The following is a 17,651-nucleotide window of genomic DNA, read 5'->3' on the forward strand; positions in this document are numbered from 1 at the left end:
GCATCTTCTCTGGCCGCCTCCCTGCTGGTTCCCGCCACCTGTGCAGCCCGGGCGCACACACCGCTCCTGCTCGGCCTGGGAGGGGGCATGCGGTGTGTCTCTACCCCAGGGCCCAGGGAAGGGGTCAAAATAGCGTATCCCTGGAGCCACGCACGGGGTGGGCGTTTTTCTCCTGCCTTTTTCTGCTTCATCCTCTCGCTAGCCTGGAAGGCAGGTACTCAATGACTGCCGTCTGGCAGGTGAGGGGAGGCTCGGGGGGTGGGCGGCGGCAGAGGAGGGACAGGAACGCAGGCCCGGGGCTTTGGAGCACCCCCCGCGGGAGGCGTGTGGGAGCTGTGCTGGTGACAGAGGGTGTGGGAGGCGGCACACCAGGCTGCTCCGCGCAGATGTCGCCTGATTTAACCCTGACGGAAGGCGTCTTGCTTCACACCCATCACCTCATTCAGCCCTCAAGCAGCCCCACGAGGCAGATGATCATCCTTTACTGGCAAAACCCCAACCAAACACAAACTGTTGCTTACTCGCAGCCCACAGCGAGCAGTGCAGGGGGGCAGCGGGCTTTTCTCGGGAGCACCCCTGCCCGGCCTCCCCTGGCCCTGCTGCCCGCCTGCCCTGGCCGCCTCCGCGCACAGGTTCTCTCTCACATAGCGGGACCTGCAGGAGGCGCTGGGCTGAGTCCGGCATCAGGCCTGAGCGGGGAGCCGGAGCAGAGGCCGCTGCCACCGCTGGTCCCGGGTGGATTCCTGTCTCCCCAGGGCCTGTGCCAGGTCTCCTCTTGGTGGGACTCCGTGTGCCCGCTGACAGGCTCGGCTGCTGCGACGAGGGCAGCTTCTGAGCCGCCCACCCCACGTGGGCTCGGCCGGGCCCCCGAAGACAGTGGGTGGGTCAGAGGGCCGCGGCCAGGCCGGGGTCACGGCCCCTGGGGCTGTGTTTTATTCCCACGCTGCGGACAGCCCGCCACAGCCCCACAGGAGACGGACGCCGCGGGTCTAGGGACAGATGACTTCGCACTTGTGTTTCCGGAGCAGCAGCAAACCCTTCGGAAAGACGTTTAGCTACAACGTGGGGGATTTGTTTCAAAGCATCCCATGGTGGTGAGGACAGGAGTTTAGACGATCCAAGGCTGGCCCTGGGGTGACCGTTGGAGGCTGGGAGTGAGGCCATGGGGCTCGTCACACTAGTCTCTCTGCTTTTGCAAAAAATGGAAACTTCCGTCATAAAACGTGTTAAAAAGATTTTGCAGAGACACTTTATGTGTCTGAGTCCAAGCTGGTCTGGCCGCGGAATGGCCTGGTCTCCGCCCCCTCAGACAGGCCAGGCCCTGAGGATGGAAAGAGCTTTGGGGAAACACAGACCCGGGTCCAGTCCCCATCCCACCGCTTCTGGGCCGTGGAACCTCGGGCGCGTCGCTCTGCATGTGCGGGCCTCAGTTTCCCCGTCTGTACAATGGGGATGGACACTGACCTCGCACACTGCTGTGTGCCACGCCCTCAGCACGGCGCTTGCTGGACTCCCCGTGGGTCCCCGGGTCCCCGCTCCTAGGCCATGTGACAGCTCTAGCTCCCACCTGCTGGGGGCCAAGCCAGCGGGCCACGCTGTGCCCGAGGTAGATGTGACAATATGATGGGAAATATTGCCAAAAATACATGGAAATTCAGAGCAAGGAGACATTTCTTTGGCACAGGGCAGGTGGTGGGTGCACAGAGCGGGCTTCATGGCGGGGGTGGGTGGGTGGGTGTTGAGCTGTGGCTTGAAGGCTGGGCTGGTTCAGAGGGGGAGAGATGTTGAGACTGGGAGGTGGGAAAGGCAGGGGGGCCTGTCTGAACCAGCGCATGACGGAAGCAACAGGGTGGGTAGGGCAGCATTCAGGTGTCATGTCCGGGGTGACCGAGGCGAGGGATGAGTGGGCTGCCCTGGGCTCGCCCCCCTCCCCTGGACAGTGAGGACGCCCCCTGTGCTGGTCTCTGCCCAAAGCTGGGCCCTGAGCTGCCCCAGGGCTGCCGTCCACGCTCACCTTTGCCCACAGGCGCAGGGCCATGCTTTCAGGGATCTGCAGAGTACGCCCTTTGGTGTGATGTTGATGAAGGCAATTTATGAAACACTTCGTGTTTCTCAGCCCACAGCCGTGTCCAGAGCACCTGCTCCCGTCCCTGGCTTGGAGGACACAGCAGGGATGAGAGCTGGTCACGGAGCCTGTGTGTTGGCGCAAACACGCGGCCTCCCAGTCGCGGGGACACTGTTGGTCGGGTCCATTTAGAAGAGCCAGGGGTGCCCTCCTTTGGAGCTAAATTTCCGAGCGGCTGATGCACTTAAATATTAGGACGGAGGCTCTACAAGGCCGGGGACTTGCCTGCTGGTTCCCTGCTGAACCCCAGAACCTCGAGCAGAGCCTGGCATGCAGCAGGTGCTCCATAAACGTGGGTGAGTGCAATTGCATTAATAACACATTCTATGAAGGAGACAAGAAAGCAGGGTGGGGTGTGAGGCGATGGGTGAGGAGGGGCGAGGGCAGCCTTGGGTGGGGTGGGGTGCTGGCTGTTCCCCATTCGCCTCCACCCCTCTGTGCCGTGGGAGCCCGCCCTGCGCAGAAGGAATGGCCTGGACTCCTGCACCCTCTGCCTTCTCCTTGGTTGTGGCTGGTGGGAGGCACCAGCAGGAAATCAGGCGGAAGGAGAGAAAGGTTGGGGTGTTTCTCCCCTCCCCTGCCTCGTTCTCTCCCCGTTGAGGTTTGATAGTAACTTGCATGGCTCTAAAAGTGTGGCTCCAGCCCGGCCGGTGTGGCTCAGTGGTTGAGCATCAACCCATGAACCAGGAGGTCACGGTTCGATTCCTGGTCAGGGCACATGCCCGGGTTGTGGGCTCGATCCCTAGTGTGGGGCGTGCAGGAGGCAGCTGATCAATAATTCTCTCTGATTATTAATGTTCCTATCTCTTTCTCCCTCTCTCTTCCTCTCTGAAATCAATAAAAAGATGTATTTAAAAAATAAATAAAATAAAAGTGTGGTCCCAGCACAGCAGCACCAGCCGCCCGGGAAGCTGCAGAGTCTCGGGCCCCATCCCAGAATTTCTGGTTCCGGTGCTGCTTCCCTGGGGCGAAGCTCCTCCTTCGCGGCCCCACCTCTCTCGCAGGCTCTTTCCCTCCCTTGCCCCTTCGGGATGGGGAGGTGCGGGCCACCGCCCTGCTGGCTCCTCACCCGCCCACACGCCCAGCAGTCTGCTGGGAGGGCCTTCCAGGTGCCGCCTGTTTCCTGCCGGGACCCTGATGTGCCGATGGCTGGCTACACAGGGCACACCCTTGCCAGGCCTGCTGGTCCCGGAGGCTGGCCTCAGCCCCCGCTGGCCGTTGCGAGCTCTTGAGTTGGTCACGTTTGCGTTGGGCTGGGTTCCAAGTCCCGTCTGCTGGCCGCCAGCCTCGGGGCCAGGGGCCAGGGGAGGACCCCGTGCAGACGTTTCCCTCGAGGCCGTGGTGGGTGCAAACATGCCCTTCACTCTTACAGGCAGGGACGTCCTGGTACCTATTTCTCTGGTCATGTGATCCAGGGCTGAGGCTCCCTGCTGATGGTCTCCTAGTCCCATGGGGGCTGTGGGACCCTCACTGGGTGCAGGATTTTTGCAGAGCCTGTGACCTCTGACCCCAACATCCAGCTTTGCCAGGCCATTTTCCTGGAAGGCACTGACATCTAAAGGGCTGTGGGGGCCCTGCTGCTCATAGATCCCCAAACATTCACCACCCCCCCGAGGTCTGCGGGCTCCACCCTCCTCCCCTGCACTTCTTCCTCGGTCCCCTCCCTGCAGTGGGCAGCGTTGCCTCCTGTGGGCTCAGGAGCACAGTGGACCTGTGGGACCCTCCTTCCTGGGAGCAGATGCTGACTCTTGTACCGTCTTCATCTGAGTAGCTCACCGTGAGCCAAAGGGCATCAGATGCCCATGGGTTTGGAGCAGACAGTGGAGGCGCAGGGCCCCCAGGCACGGGCCCCCAGGGCGCCCAGGCACCCCTGGAGCTGCTGCTGGGAGCGCGGGACTCCTGGTGCTGAGCTGTCCCAGCTGCACCGCCTGGTGGTTGACGCAACCCCTTCTGGCCCAGCTGTAGCCACACCATGGAAACACGGACTGGTGACTCACCTCCCGCAGGCAGGAACGCGGAAGGCTAATGTCGCACGTCTAGGAAGTGATGGAGCCAGGGCCCTGCTCTGAACCCCTCACACCACCCTCCCTTCTGGCCCCCCCGTGATAGTGGTCGGCGCAGCCTCGTCTCTCCTCCATCAGCTGGTGGGGGGCCATGTCCTGTGTCCCCCGACCCATGTGTGGAGATGACGACGACGACGACGAGGGCCACCATCTCCTGATCACCCACTCCGCTCCAGGCGTCGTGTCCAGCCCTTTGCCCATGTTGAGTCTTGACAACATCCCTGCAGGTGCTGTGCCCATTTCACAGTCCAGGAAAGGAAGGCCCAGAGAGACTGGGGACTCGTGGCGGGAAGTGACAGAGCCAGGATCTGACCCTGACTCCAGAGCTCAGGCCCTTGCTCACGGCTATCCTGCCCCACAAACCACGCTGTTGCGGGAAGGGGTGTCCAGGGCAACAGCACGCGCTGTCATAGAACGGCTTCCTGTTGTTTGTCTGACGTGGAAAGTAGATGCTTTTACAAGTCAGACTGGAGTGTGACTCTCACCCTGGCTGCAGGTTGGAACCGCCTGGGGAGCTTTAAAACCCCATTGGTGCTGGGCCCCACACTGACCCATTACACTGGGGCCTGTGTGGGTGGGTCTGGGGCTTCCCGGGGCCGAGAACCGCTTCGCTCGGATGACCTTTAGGGTTCTTCTCAGCTTTCAGGTTCCACGGCTCAGAGAAGGCAATTTGCTCCGCTCCACGGTCTACCGGCCAGCCTCACTCTAAAGAGATAAAGGCATTTGTCTTCAGTTTTACGTCCAAACGAAACTCCCTAGTTAAATGCATACATTTAATAGTAATTGACAAAGGTGTTACTGTCTTAAGGGCCACTTCTGAAAGCAATAAACCAATATGGTACAGTTTGATCTTTTCCACAAATGGGTAGCTGACCTTTATCATGGACAGTCAGGGTTCGAAGACAAAAATCCCTTCTGTGCTTGGATTTCAGTCATTGGACTTGTTGCCCATTGAAATACCCGTCTTTCTTCTGTCCTCACTATGATTGGCCCTTAACCCTCAGCACTGCCCTGCATGGGCGGTGTGGGCCAAGTCTGACCATCTCTGCTCAAGCTTCTTCGGTTCAGTCTTGTCCGATTAGCGGAAATAGAAGTGGGAGAGCCCTTTACGTTGATGTTGGTGGGTTTTCCCTGTCTGCGTGGAGCTGTATTCCCAGGGGATTCCTTTCGGGACCGAGCAGCTCTGCATCGTGGGAATGGCTGGCCGAAGCAGGAAATTCTGTCGTCGCAAGTGGGAACAGCCGTCTGGGAAAGCCTGAGAGCGTGGCGTTTGGTGAGCATGGACCTGGGTTGAGTTCTGCTTCAGCACTTTCTGGCCGTTTGGTCTTGGGCGAGTCACTGAAACTCAGAGCCTCAGTTTGCTTGTCTCTACAATGGGGGTTCTCAGAGCTGCATTGCAGGTTATAGGTTTAAAGAGAAGGCAAACACACGTTTAAAAAGAAACCACTCAACAAACTAGGAATAGAAATGAACGTCCCCAACCTGATGAAGAGCATCTGTGAAAAGCCTACAGTTAACATCATATTTAATGGTACAAGAATGAAGGCTTTTCCCCTAACAGCAGGAACAAGACAAAGGTGTCTGCGCTTGACACTTCTATTCAATGTTTCACTGCAGGTTTTAGCCAGAACAATTAGGCAAGAAAAAGAAATAAGACATTGAGATTGGAAAGGAAGAAGTAAAGCTATCACTCTTTGTAGATGACATGACCTTATATACAATAAATATTAAGAGTCCACTAAAAAACTATTAGAACTGCCCTGTATAGGTGGCTCAGTTGGTTGGAGCATCGTCCTATACACCAATAGGTTGTGGGTTTGATTCCCAGTCAGGGCACATACCTAGGTTGCGGGTTCGATCTCTGGTTGGGGCGAGTATGGGAGGCAACCAATCAATCTTTCTTTCTTTCTTTCTTTCTTTCTTTCTTTCTTTCTTTCTTTCTTTCTCCCTCCCTCTTCAAAAATTAATAAACATATCCTCAGGTGAGAATGAAAAAACCTATTAAAACTAGTAAACAATTTCAGGAGGATTGTAGGGTACAGGGTCAATATGCAAAAATTAATCATATTTATATACACTAGCAAGGAACAATCAGAAAATTAAATTAAGAAAACAATTCCATTTATAATAGCATCAAAAAGGATAAAATATTTAGAAAAAACCTAACGAAATGCAAAACTTATATTCTACAAACTACAAAGCATTGTTGAAAGAAATTAAAGATCTAAATAAATGAAAAGATATCCCATGTTCATGGATTAGAAGACTTACTATTGTTAACATGGCAATATTCCCAAGATTGATCTACAGATTCAATGCAATCCTTATCAAAATTACAACAGGCTTTTTTCATAAATTGATAACTTGATTCTAAAATTCATATGTGAATGCAAGGGGCCCAGAATAGCAAAAATCATTTTTTTAAAAAATATATTTTTATTGATTTAAGAGAGGAAGGGAGAAGGAGAGAGAGATAGAAACAATGATGAGAGAGAATCATTGGCTGTCTCCTTCATGCCCCCTACTGGGGGTTGAGTCTGCAATCGGGGCATGTGTCCTGACCTGGAATCAAACTGTGACCTCCTGATTCATCGGTCAATGCTCAACCACTGAGCAACACTGGTCGGGCTAGCCAAAATCAATTTAAAAATGAAAAGCAAAGTTGGAGGACTCACACTTCCCAATTTCAAAACTTACTATAAAGCAACAGTAATCTAAACAGTGTGGTACTACATAAGGATAGATACATACATCAGTGGAATAGAATTGAGAGTACAAAATAAATCTTCACATTTACAGTCAATTAATTTTGACAAGGGCACCAAGATAATTCAGTGGGGAGAGACTAGCCTTTCAACAACTGGTACAATTAGTTGTATTTTTGAAATTGTTGTGCCAGGCTGTAGGTTAGGTGTTTAACCTATGCCGCCATCTTGGTTTCCCAACAACTGGGACAATTAGATGTCAATATGCAAGAGAATGACACATAAATAAACTCTAAAGGTAAGAGTGAAAATTATAAAACTCTAAGAAAGAATAAGACTAAATCTTTATGATCTTAGATATGACAGAAAAGCACAAGTAACAAAAGAAAAATTAGATAAGTTTTTAAATTAAAAAATTAAAAAATTTTTAATTAAAAATTTAAATTCATTAAAATTTAAAACTCTGACACCTCAAAGAATTCCACCAAGAAAGTAGAAAGACTATTCACAGAATGGGCGAAAATATGTGAAAAAAGATGTATATAAGGTACTTGTATGCAAAATATATAAAGAACACATACAACTCAAAAATAAAAATGACAAATAATCCAATTAAAAATGGGTAAAGGGACTGAATTTCTCAGAAAATGGCCCAGAAGTACATGAAAAGATGCTCAACATTATTAGCCATTAAGGAAATGTGAGTCAAAATCACAATGAGATACCACTCCCCACCAGCAAGGTTGCCTACGATCCAAAAAGAGAGACAATGACAAGTGTTGACCAAGATGTGGAGAGACTGGGACCTTGGACATGGCTGGTGGGAATGTGAAATGGGGTACCGCCTTTGGAAAGCAGTCTAGCAGTTACCAAAGATTAAACATAGGGGACCCAGCATTTTCACTCCTAGGTATCTACCCAAGAGAAATGAAAACTTGTCCTTATAAAAAACTGTACATGGATGTTCATAAACAGTCACAAACTGGAAACAAACCCAAATGCCCACCAACTGATGAATGGATAAATAAAATACGGTGCATTTATGTAACGGAATACTGTTCTGCAACAAAAGGCATGACGTACGGACACACACTGCCACATGGGCGGCCTACCGCCGTGATGCCGAGTGAGGGGAGCCAGAGCAGGACGTCCAGAGAGAAGGGAAATTGGCTGGTGGCTGGCCAGTGCAGGGAGGGTGCGGGGGGTGGGGACTGACTGACAGCATGTTTTTTTTACTGGGGGGGGGGGGAGGGTGGCGGGTGATGAAAAGTTCTAAAATTGGTTGTGGTGATGGTCACACAACCTTGGGGATATACTAAGAATACACTAAAAACCATTGGATTATATATTTTAAAAGGATGAATCATATGACATGTGAATTATATCTCAATAAAACTGTTAAAGAAAAAGAGAAGGCCGAATACCTCGTACAGACATCTTCTATGGCATCGAGCTGCCCAGTGGTGGGGGGAAGGCGCTGACGGCGGGGGGCGGACCAAGAGACCTGAGCTGCTGGAGGCCTCTCCCTTGGGCCCCACAATGTTTGAATTTCTTTTAAAATCAGAAGAGAAAAAAGTTAACTTTTACGTGAAGAAAAGATGTAATATATGTTAATATATTCAGTTATAAAATATAAATTTTAATTAATTTATTTTTATTTAATCGTCACCTGAGGATATTTTTTCCATCGATTTTTAGTTAGAGGGAGAGAGAGAAAGAGAGAGAGAGAGAGAGAGAGAGAGAGAGAGAGAGAGAGAGAGAGAGAGAAGAGGAGAGAAACACATTGATCTGTTGCCTCCCACACGCACCCAGACTAGGGATTGAACCTGCATCCGAGGTACATGCCCTTGACTGGGAACTGAACCTGCAACGCTTTGGTCCACGGGCCGACGCTGTAACCACTGAGCACACTGGCCAGAGCCTGAATTTTTCTTTCTTTTATTTTATTTTTTTAATAAAGGAAGGGCTGCAAAGGACAAAAGTGCCTGGGGCCCCTGCAGTCTTCATGCAGCCCCGGTGGCTGGTCTGAATCCGGCCATTAAAATCTCCCCTCTCTGACTTTGAGAAAACAATATGAACCTTAAATAAATTTAAAACAGTTCCTTCACAATCCATCCATTCTAGCTCATCACCTACTCTCCTTTTCTAAATCCTCCCTCCCAGCTCTGGCTGCCAGCAAGCGGCTCTCAGCAGGTGATGACCTCGGTACCGCGGGCTCGCTGTGCGGCTCAGGCTGGCATTCAGCTCCGAGCCACACCTTCCGCATCTGCACAGGGAGGCGAGGTTCTCGCCTCAGTGTAGAGCGTAGAGAGGAAGCAAGCACAGCACGGGGGGGGGCGGTGGGGGGGGGGTGGGAGGGAGGGTGGTGGTGGTGGAGGGGCCCACAGGAGTGGCATCTGCCCACCTGTGGCCCGTGACCCGGAAGGGATCATATAAGAGAGGAGGCTTCTCCTTGGCTTACACTCAAGGCCCTTCGTGACCTGGCCTCGCCTCCCTTCTTGGCATCTCCTCCCTCCCCCATGTCTGCCGTTGCCTGTCTGTGGGGCTGGAAGGGAGTTCAGGAGCCTAGAGGGGCTTCAAGGGACCTTCTTAGACAAGAACTTAGGGAGCTCTAAGCGGACACAGGAGGGGACAATGCTGGAAGCTCCCAGATCTTTTTTACTCCCTACCTCACAGCGGTTCCATTCTGACCCAACATCTGTCTCCTCCTGGGTCAGCAGAAAAAGCCTGAACCAGGGCTTGGGAGCTCACTCTAGAGGTCATCGGGTCTAGGTCTCGGGCCAGCTGGGTGCTGTAGGTGAGGCTAGGGGTAGAGCAGCAGGGAGTGGTGGGGACTGTGGCAAACTAGAGCCATGTGCCCAGCTGAAGGGGGCAGCGTCTGCCCCGCCCCATCTGACTGCTGCTGTGGGGTGTGGGCCCAGCGTGGCCTGCTCCTCTGGTTCTTCAAGAGAAAACCACAAGTCTGGATTTGTAGGCAACAGTTTCCCTATTTTTAGGACCCTGTGTGGGCCAAACAAAATGTGTTGGTGAGGTGGGGAGTGGGGGGGGGGGGGCAGTGTGTGCTCCCTTTACAAGAAAGGGCCTGGAGGCTGGGCCATGTCTTACTCTCACGGCATCCTCGGTGGCCAGCACAGGGCTCAGAGGAAAGACGGAAGGACTGAAGTTTCTTACAGGCACAACGTTTGGGTGCCAGGCATTCATTCATTCATTTCCTGTTTGTTCACCTGTTCACTTGTTCATTTATTCATGTGCCCCTTCAGCAAGTATTGACTGAGCACTCAGGCACTAGTCTAGGGGGTAGGGATGGGGAGTGTCAGGGGAGACTGGGATGCTAAGCAGATTAGTTAGAAAGGCCTCCCTAGAAGGCAACATCCGGGGAAAGTGATGGAGGAGAGAAGGACGAACCATTCGGCTCTCTGGGGGGAGAGTGCTCCAGCCGGTGCCAGGGCCCTGAGGCAGGGATGTGCCTGGCACCTCTGTGGGTCAGCAAGGAGGCCATCGTGGCTGAAGTGGGAGACCCAGAGGGAAGATATTACTGGTGGATGAAGTCGGGGCGGTGATGGGGTCATATCGCACGGGGCTTTGTAGGCCACGGGGAGGACATAGGTCCTGACTCTGAGCGAATTAGGAATCCTAGGCGGGTTCTGCAAGGAGACGCATAATCTCAGGTTATAACAGGACCCCTCTGGCCTCTGTGTGGGTCAGGGAAGACACAGGGAGACCCGGGCAGAGGCTGCTGCAACCACCAGGTGGGGGACACGGTGGTGCTGGGCCGGGCAGGTGATGCGAAGTGGTCGGGTTCGAGGTGTCCTGGGAAGCTGGAGCCACAGGCCAGCTGTGGGGGTGTGTGGGCGAGAGAAATCGAGGCTCTGGCCTGGGCACCTGGGCGGTGGGGTTCCGTCCACTGAGCTGCGGATGCCCTGGGACGTGGCGCCTGCCTGCGGGGCTTACAGCATGCGGGCCGCCCACCCACCAATCACACGCAAGGAAGGTCATCCGTGACTGGGTGCCCTGTAGGAGAAGGCATGCGCCGTGGGGCTCGTAACGGGGGAGTGTGCTCCGGCAGGGGCGCAGGGGCGTGAAGGCCTGGCGGTGGGAGGGAAGGCGAGGACACGGGGGCTGAGAGGTGGGAGGTAGGGGTGAGGGTGGAGAGGCCATTGGCGGCCAGTCCTGGGTCCACGTGAGCAATCCAGGCTTTATCCTTCGGGGAGAGATCCAAGGGTTTTCAGCAGGTGTGTGCATACGTGCGTGTCTGTGTGTGCGTGCACGTGTGTGTTTGATGTGATCAGAGCTGTGTTTTGACGACATCCCTGCGGCTTCAGTGCGGAGAGTGGATTGGACAGAGGCCCTGGCGCCCCGCGCGGGGCTGTGGCCTCGCCCTGCTGGGCCGGACGGTGGGAAGGGGCAGGGCTCTGAGGGGATGGGAGAGGCAGGACTGGATGGGCTGGGAGGTGAGAGCGGAGGCGGCCTCCCAGCTGCTGCTCGGCCATGTCCCGCAGGGACAGTCTTCCCAGGAACAAGGGCCAGAGAAAGAAGCCACGCGGGCTGGACGCTCGGCCCCGGCCCACAGGCTCTCGGGAGGGGCGGCGGCAGCCCGCAGCGCCTTCCGCTCGCTCACGTTCTGAAAAGCCTTCTCTTCTTTTCTAAGGTGAGACGTGCCGCAGCTTCATTGACCTGGCCCCAGCGTCGGAGAAAGGTAAGCGTGAGCCCCTCCCTCTCCACGTGTGGGCCTGCCCCTCCAGGCACGGCCCTGCCCCCTGCTGGGGCAGCACGCCTGGCTCGGGGCTCAGCCGGACCCCTGCAGGGCACAGAGCTTCTCCCGAAATCTCTCCCCAAATCGCCATCGGTGACGTCCCACCCTCCCTGCCCGTGGGCGGTGCTGGAGGCGCCACACTCCCGTCACGTCCAGGGCGCGCTGGGTCTGTAGGAGCGGACGTGAGAGGGAGCTGGGGTCATATGGGTAGATGTGTGTGTCCATGTGTGAGCATGTGTGTGTGTGTGTGTGTGTGTGTGCACGTGTGTGTGGAGGTGTGTACACCCGTGTCCGGGTACAGTGACAGGTGGCTGGCTGTGCCTCCTTCTGGAGACACCAGACCTTTATTCCTGCTTCTTTTATGAGCCCCCGGCCTGGAGAGGTTGCATCTTCGTGTTTTACTGGCCCCATAATTTTACTCCCAGGGCTTGGCGGCCACGCCGAGGACCTTCTGGCTGTGTCTATAAAAATGCTCACCGGGAGGCTGAGGGGGCGGGCTCTGCAGCCAAGCTGCTGAAAGCCGTTCATGGACTCCTGCCTCTCAAGCACTTGAGCTGTCCCGGGGGTTAGTGGGGTTTGCTGGTGGCAGCGCCGGTGGCCTCTCCCCGACCTCCCGCTCTGGCCCCGCCCCCCAGGGGCTCCTGCGAGAGCGAGGCCTCACCGTGTCCTCACCACGCCGTCCACTCCACAGAGCAGAGATGAGCGACTTGCTCAGGGCCCTCAGGGAGTCTGGGCCAGTGCTTGAGCCCAGGCGTGCTCTCCCGCGAAGAGCATTCTGCTCCCAGGCTCTCACCCTGCACCTGCTGGCTCCGGGACTCCCTCCTGGTCTGCAAATGCGGGTGTAATCATGGCACAGACCCTGCCTGGCTCCATGCTCACCATGTGCCGGGTACCAATCTGATAACTCCACGCACGTTGGCTCATTTAACCCCCGTTTTACAGGTGAGGAAACTGAGGCACAGAGCATATGATACCACCCCTGGGTGTGGCCACAGGCCTCAAGGATGGTTGGCAGCTGGTTGTGCTGGAACTGGCCCAGTGAGGTTTTCGGGTGCACGTGTGTTTGAGACTCGCCAAGGGCACATGCTGTTTCCTCTGCCTGAACTGCTAGTCAAGGTCTCCCTGGCCATGGTCACCCCAAAGTGACCTGTTCATCTCTCCAGAAGTGACCACAGCGTTTGGCTGAGGTAGCAAACCTCCATTCCCTCGCCAGGCCCCAGGGGAGCCTCTGTGTGCAGCCAGTTTTCACTCCTGAGCCCCAGCCACGGGGCCGGCTCTGGGCTGGGCGTCGGGGAGCAAGGGCGAACGAGGCGAAAGGCCGCCCTGCCGGAGCGGAGCGGCTCAGCACAGCGCCCAGCACGGTGGAAGGGCTGCAGCCGCGAACAGAGATGCCCCTTGGCTGACAGGGCCGCCCCTCAGCCCCCGGCCCGGAGTCCATGAAGACGTTTGGGTTTCCTCCCGTCGTTATAGTAACCAGATTCCCCAGCAATCGTTTGTCAAGGTGTGAAGTCCCCGGTTCCTGGGCCCCAGGTGGAGCTTATCCTCACAGGTAGATGGACTCTCACTGGGAGTGAATGAAGAATGAATGAATGAGTGAATGAATGGATGAATGAATGAATGAATGAATGAACTGAGCTCCCATGATTCAGATTTGCCGCCAGGCTGCACTGCAGCATCCTCATTGCAATTCCCCAATGCCCGTCAGCACGGTGGAGTCCGTGTAGCACCGAGAATGAACCGTGTGCCACCGCCCCCAGCAGCACGGATGTTGAGCAAAAGAAGCCGGGTTCAAAGGAGCACACACTATACGATCCCGTTTCTGTAAAGCAGGGCGCAGGCAGAACGAGTCTCTGCTGTTGGGAACCAGGACAGCGGCTGCCCTGAAGAGCGGGCGTGACTGAAGGCGGCGTGCGGAGGGCGCTGGCAGCAGGCGGCGCTCGGCTCCCTGATCCGGGTGCTGGTTACACGGCTGTGCTCAGTTCGCGCCAGCTCCTCAGGCCGCGCACCTGCCGTGTGTGCACTTTTCTGTACACGTGGGATACGTCCGTCAAAAGTAAAGACTGAGTTCTTGTTATCTTTCGGAAATGAAAATCTTTTCATGGCTCCCAGACTCACCCGGGACATTTTAATGCAGCGGGCATGGCCCTCCGTGATCCAGGGCTTGGCACTCCACCTTTTACGGTCCGTGACGTGGACCTTGTGCCCCAGCTCTGCCTCCCCACTTGCAGGCAGACCCCCCAAACTCTCCATCATCTCTCATGCCCCTGTGCCTTTGCACGTGCTGTGTCCTCTGCCTGAACTGCCGTCACCACCTGTTTACCTTGTGAACTTTATTGAGCCTTCAAAACCCAGCTTAGACATGACCTCTTCTGAAATGCCACCCAGGACCCCAGAGGTACCCGCTGTGACTGGTCCTGTTAGCACCCGTCACACTGCATTGAGGTCATCCCCTCCAGCAGACTGGACGCTCCCTGAGGACAGGCACTGGCTCTGGTCCTTCCTGTGCCCCAGGTTGGCACACAGCAAGAATTTAGTGAAGGTTTGTTGAATGAATGAATGAATGAATGAATGAAGAAGGAACAGGGCCACGTTACAGACTCGAGGTAGCTCGTTTGGGTTCAAAAACCTGGACCCTGATTCTGAAGCCACAGTCTGCTCCGACCCCCCTGGGCTGAGCTGTGTGTTAAGCCATCCCTGCTCCCCGCCCGTTTCCCCGTGCGCTGGGATTTCTGGCAGCCGCTAGCTGCCAATTCTTGTGGAACAATCTCCGAAGCTTGTAGGTTTCATTTGTTTGATGTTGCAGTGCTGTGTAACAATGTGGCGGCTCCTGGCCACAATCCGGAGTCTTGCCTGAGTCATTTCTCACTCCAGTTTCTATAACGGTCTCTTGTTGGTTCCCTCAACCTCTCTATTCTCCGTCTGAAATCTATTTACAGTTCTGCTGCTCACTTAATTTATTTAGTGCATTTTATTGATTTATGCCATGGAGCTGAAACGTGCATAGATCCGAACGTGCTGAGCAGGGAAGGGGGATGGCCACCAGCTCCCCAGCTGCCCAGACTCTGATGTGGGAGCGACGAGTGGGCCAGCCCGCTGGCCGCAGCCCGCACACGTGGGGGCCGGGGCGCCCTGTGCCTGCGTGTCCATCCTGGGCGATCTTTCACCCCTGGCTGCCTGGGGAACTCCATCAGCTTGCACGAGCCAACCCATAGGCCCTGGCTCCTCGAAGTCCCCCGTCGCCTGCAGGCTGAGTCGGTGACTCCCGCTCTGTGCTCCCAGGTCACCGAGTAGCTGCCTGTGGTCCAGGCCTGACAGCATGGGAGCTCTGCCTCTTTCATCCCAACGAGACAGACAGTGCAGGGCTCAGGCAGGAGCCTGGTCCCTGTTCCCGCTCACCTGCCCTTCCCAGCCCAGATGGAGGTAGCTCTTGCAGCCGCTGGCTGAGCGGGACGGTCCATCACCTGAATGGCCCTGGCCCATCTGCGGAGGCGGCCGAGCTCGGGTCCTCCCGCAGAAGGAGATCATTTGCTGGTCATTATCCGTAAACTCACAACAGGCTGCACCAGCTGTGCCGATTAATCCTCGAGGCAGGGCAGACAGCCGCCTTGCTATCAGGAACGGGCTGCAGTGACCTCCGGCCACCTCGCCTCAGGCCAGAAGTCAGCATCTCCTCCCAGGCGTGTGCCAGGAGCCAGCACCCGAGGAGAGTCACCTACAGCTTCTGCTCTCGAGGAGCCCCCTTCTGGGGGGCAGACAGGAGGGAGAGCGCCACCTCTCTGAGCCGGGCCCAGCGGGGGGGCAGAGGGCTGTGCGGAGGGTGCCACGTGGGGAAGGTCCCGGAGGAGTGGCATTCCGTCTCGTGGGCGAGGGGCTCCAGGGGAGGCCATTCCTGGAGAGTGGGTGGCACGTGCAAAAGAGTGAGCCCCGGTGTCCGCAGTGCCCGGCCCCCGGCAGATGTGCCTTGGACGTTTGCTGAATGACTGCACAGTGGGAGGGAAGTAGAGCCCAGAGAGGTTAAGTGCCTTGCTCAAGGTCACACAGCAAGCGTAAGTTAGAGTCAGGCTCCAGGCTCCCGAAGTCTTTTAAGCAGCACCCACCCGCCCTGCGAACTCCACCCATCCTTTCTCACCCCCACTCCTTCCCACCTTCCTTCCGGCCTCCTTTTCTCAGCACCACACGCGGCCGGCCCTCCTCCCTCCTCTCTCCTCCCTCCTCCCTCCTCCCTCCTTCTGAAGTGCTGGTTCCCCCACTCTCCGTGCTGACATTCTGGATCCCTCTAATTACGCGCTCTTATGAGAGGTGATTGAACCCCTCTGCCTGGCGGAGTGCTGCCCTGGAGATCACAACAGCTAATAATTGCTCTAGTTGCTCTAATTCCAATTATTCAAGATTGTCTTTCCAAGTAATTAGGTGTCGGGCGTCTCACCTCCACACTCAGAGGGTGTCCCGTCAGCCCCTGACGGTGACCAGCCGCATGCTCCTCATTGGAGCAGTTTCTCCGTGGTGAGGAGCCTGCTCAGTGTAAACCGTGGTCATTTACATTTCCAGAGGACTGTCTCACCGCACTTCGGTGAGAAATGACCGCGGCCATCGAATGGGGCCGGTCCGCCTGCGCGGAGGCTGCAGCGGCGCGGGGGCAGGACGGGCCGACGGCGCCGGGGCTGAGGAACTTGAAGGATGCTCCTTCCACATCCCAGCAAAGCCCTTCCCTGGGCCGGTTCCTCCCGGATTCCTCCCGAGATCGGGATTTACAACAAATCCTTTTGGCCAAGGCCCTGCGTTCCCTAATAGCCTCCCCTTCAGACGCCGGGCAATGCTCCCAGGGCAGTTAGACACACGTGCAAACCAGGGCCGCCGCGAGCAGGGCGAGGCCACCGGCAGAGCGACTCCGGCTCCCGGCTCCCGCTGTGGTCGGTGTGAACGGCGTAGGCGGGGCAGTGCATGCCCTGGAGGACTGCATGTGGGGGCCAGGGACACAGGTTAAAGATCACACTCACCACCCCACACCCACACCCACACCCACCCCACACACACCCCCCACCCCCACCCACACCCACCCCACCCACACCCCCACCCCCCACCCACACCCACACCACCCACACCCCCACCCCCACCCCCACCCACACCCACACCCACACCCACACCCCCACCCCCACCCACACCCACACCCACACCCACACCACACCCACCCACACCCACCCCCCACCCCCACCCACACCCACCCCATCCACACCCACACCCCCACCCCCACCCACCCCCACCCCTACCCACACCCCACCCACACCCACACCCACACCACACCCACACCCACCCCCACCCCCACCCACACCCACCCCATCCACCCCCACACCCCCACCCCCACCCACCCCCACCCCTACCCACACCCCACCCACACCCACACCACCCACAATCCCACCACCACCACCACCCACACCCACACCCACCCCCACCCACACCACACCCACACTCACACCCACCTCCAAACCCCCACCCACACCCCTACCCACACCCCTACCCATACCACCCCCACCCACCTCCACACCCCCACCCACACCCCCACCCCCACCACCACCCACACCTACACCCACACCACACCCACACCCACACCCACACCCCACCCACACCCACACCCACACCCACACACACCCCACCCACACCCCCACCCACACCCCCACCAACACCCCCACCCACACCCCTACCCACACCCCTACCCATACCACCCACACCCCCACCCACACCCACCCACCACACACCCCCACCCACACCCACACCAACACCCACACCCACACCCCTACCCACACCCCTACCCATACCACCCACACCACACCCACACCCACACCCACACCACACCCACACCCACACCCACACCCACCCCACCCACACCCACACCAACACCCCACCCACACCCACACCCACACCCACACCCACACCCACCCCACCCACACCCACACCAACACCCCACCCACACCCACACCCACACCCACACCCACACCTACACCCACACC

The 17,651-nt window shown here is 56.7% G+C and overlaps 1 protein-coding gene across 6 annotated transcripts in view; it reads left to right on the forward strand.

Moving 5' to 3' along the window:
* The window catches only part of GSG1L (GSG1 like), a gene marked incomplete at its 5' end in the record, with an annotated part of 186,886 nt that overhangs the window by 53,986 nt on the left and 115,249 nt on the right, over positions 1-17,651 (forward strand). For 5 of the 6 annotated variants that reach the window (XM_079759442.1, XM_079759443.1, XM_079759444.1 and 2 more), the window contains one exon: positions 11,542-11,589. The exons of the other annotated variant lie outside the window; for it this stretch is intronic. In XM_079759442.1, the coding sequence (XP_079615568.1) occupies positions 11,542-11,589 (48 nt within the window). The remainder of the gene's footprint in view (positions 1-11,541; positions 11,590-17,651) is intronic. 6 annotated transcript variants of the gene reach the window in all.

This window comes from Cnephaeus nilssonii (assembly GCF_951640355.1).
Source record: "Cnephaeus nilssonii genome assembly, chromosome: 2".
NCBI classification, from domain to species: Eukaryota; Metazoa; Chordata; class Mammalia; order Chiroptera; family Vespertilionidae; genus Cnephaeus; species Cnephaeus nilssonii.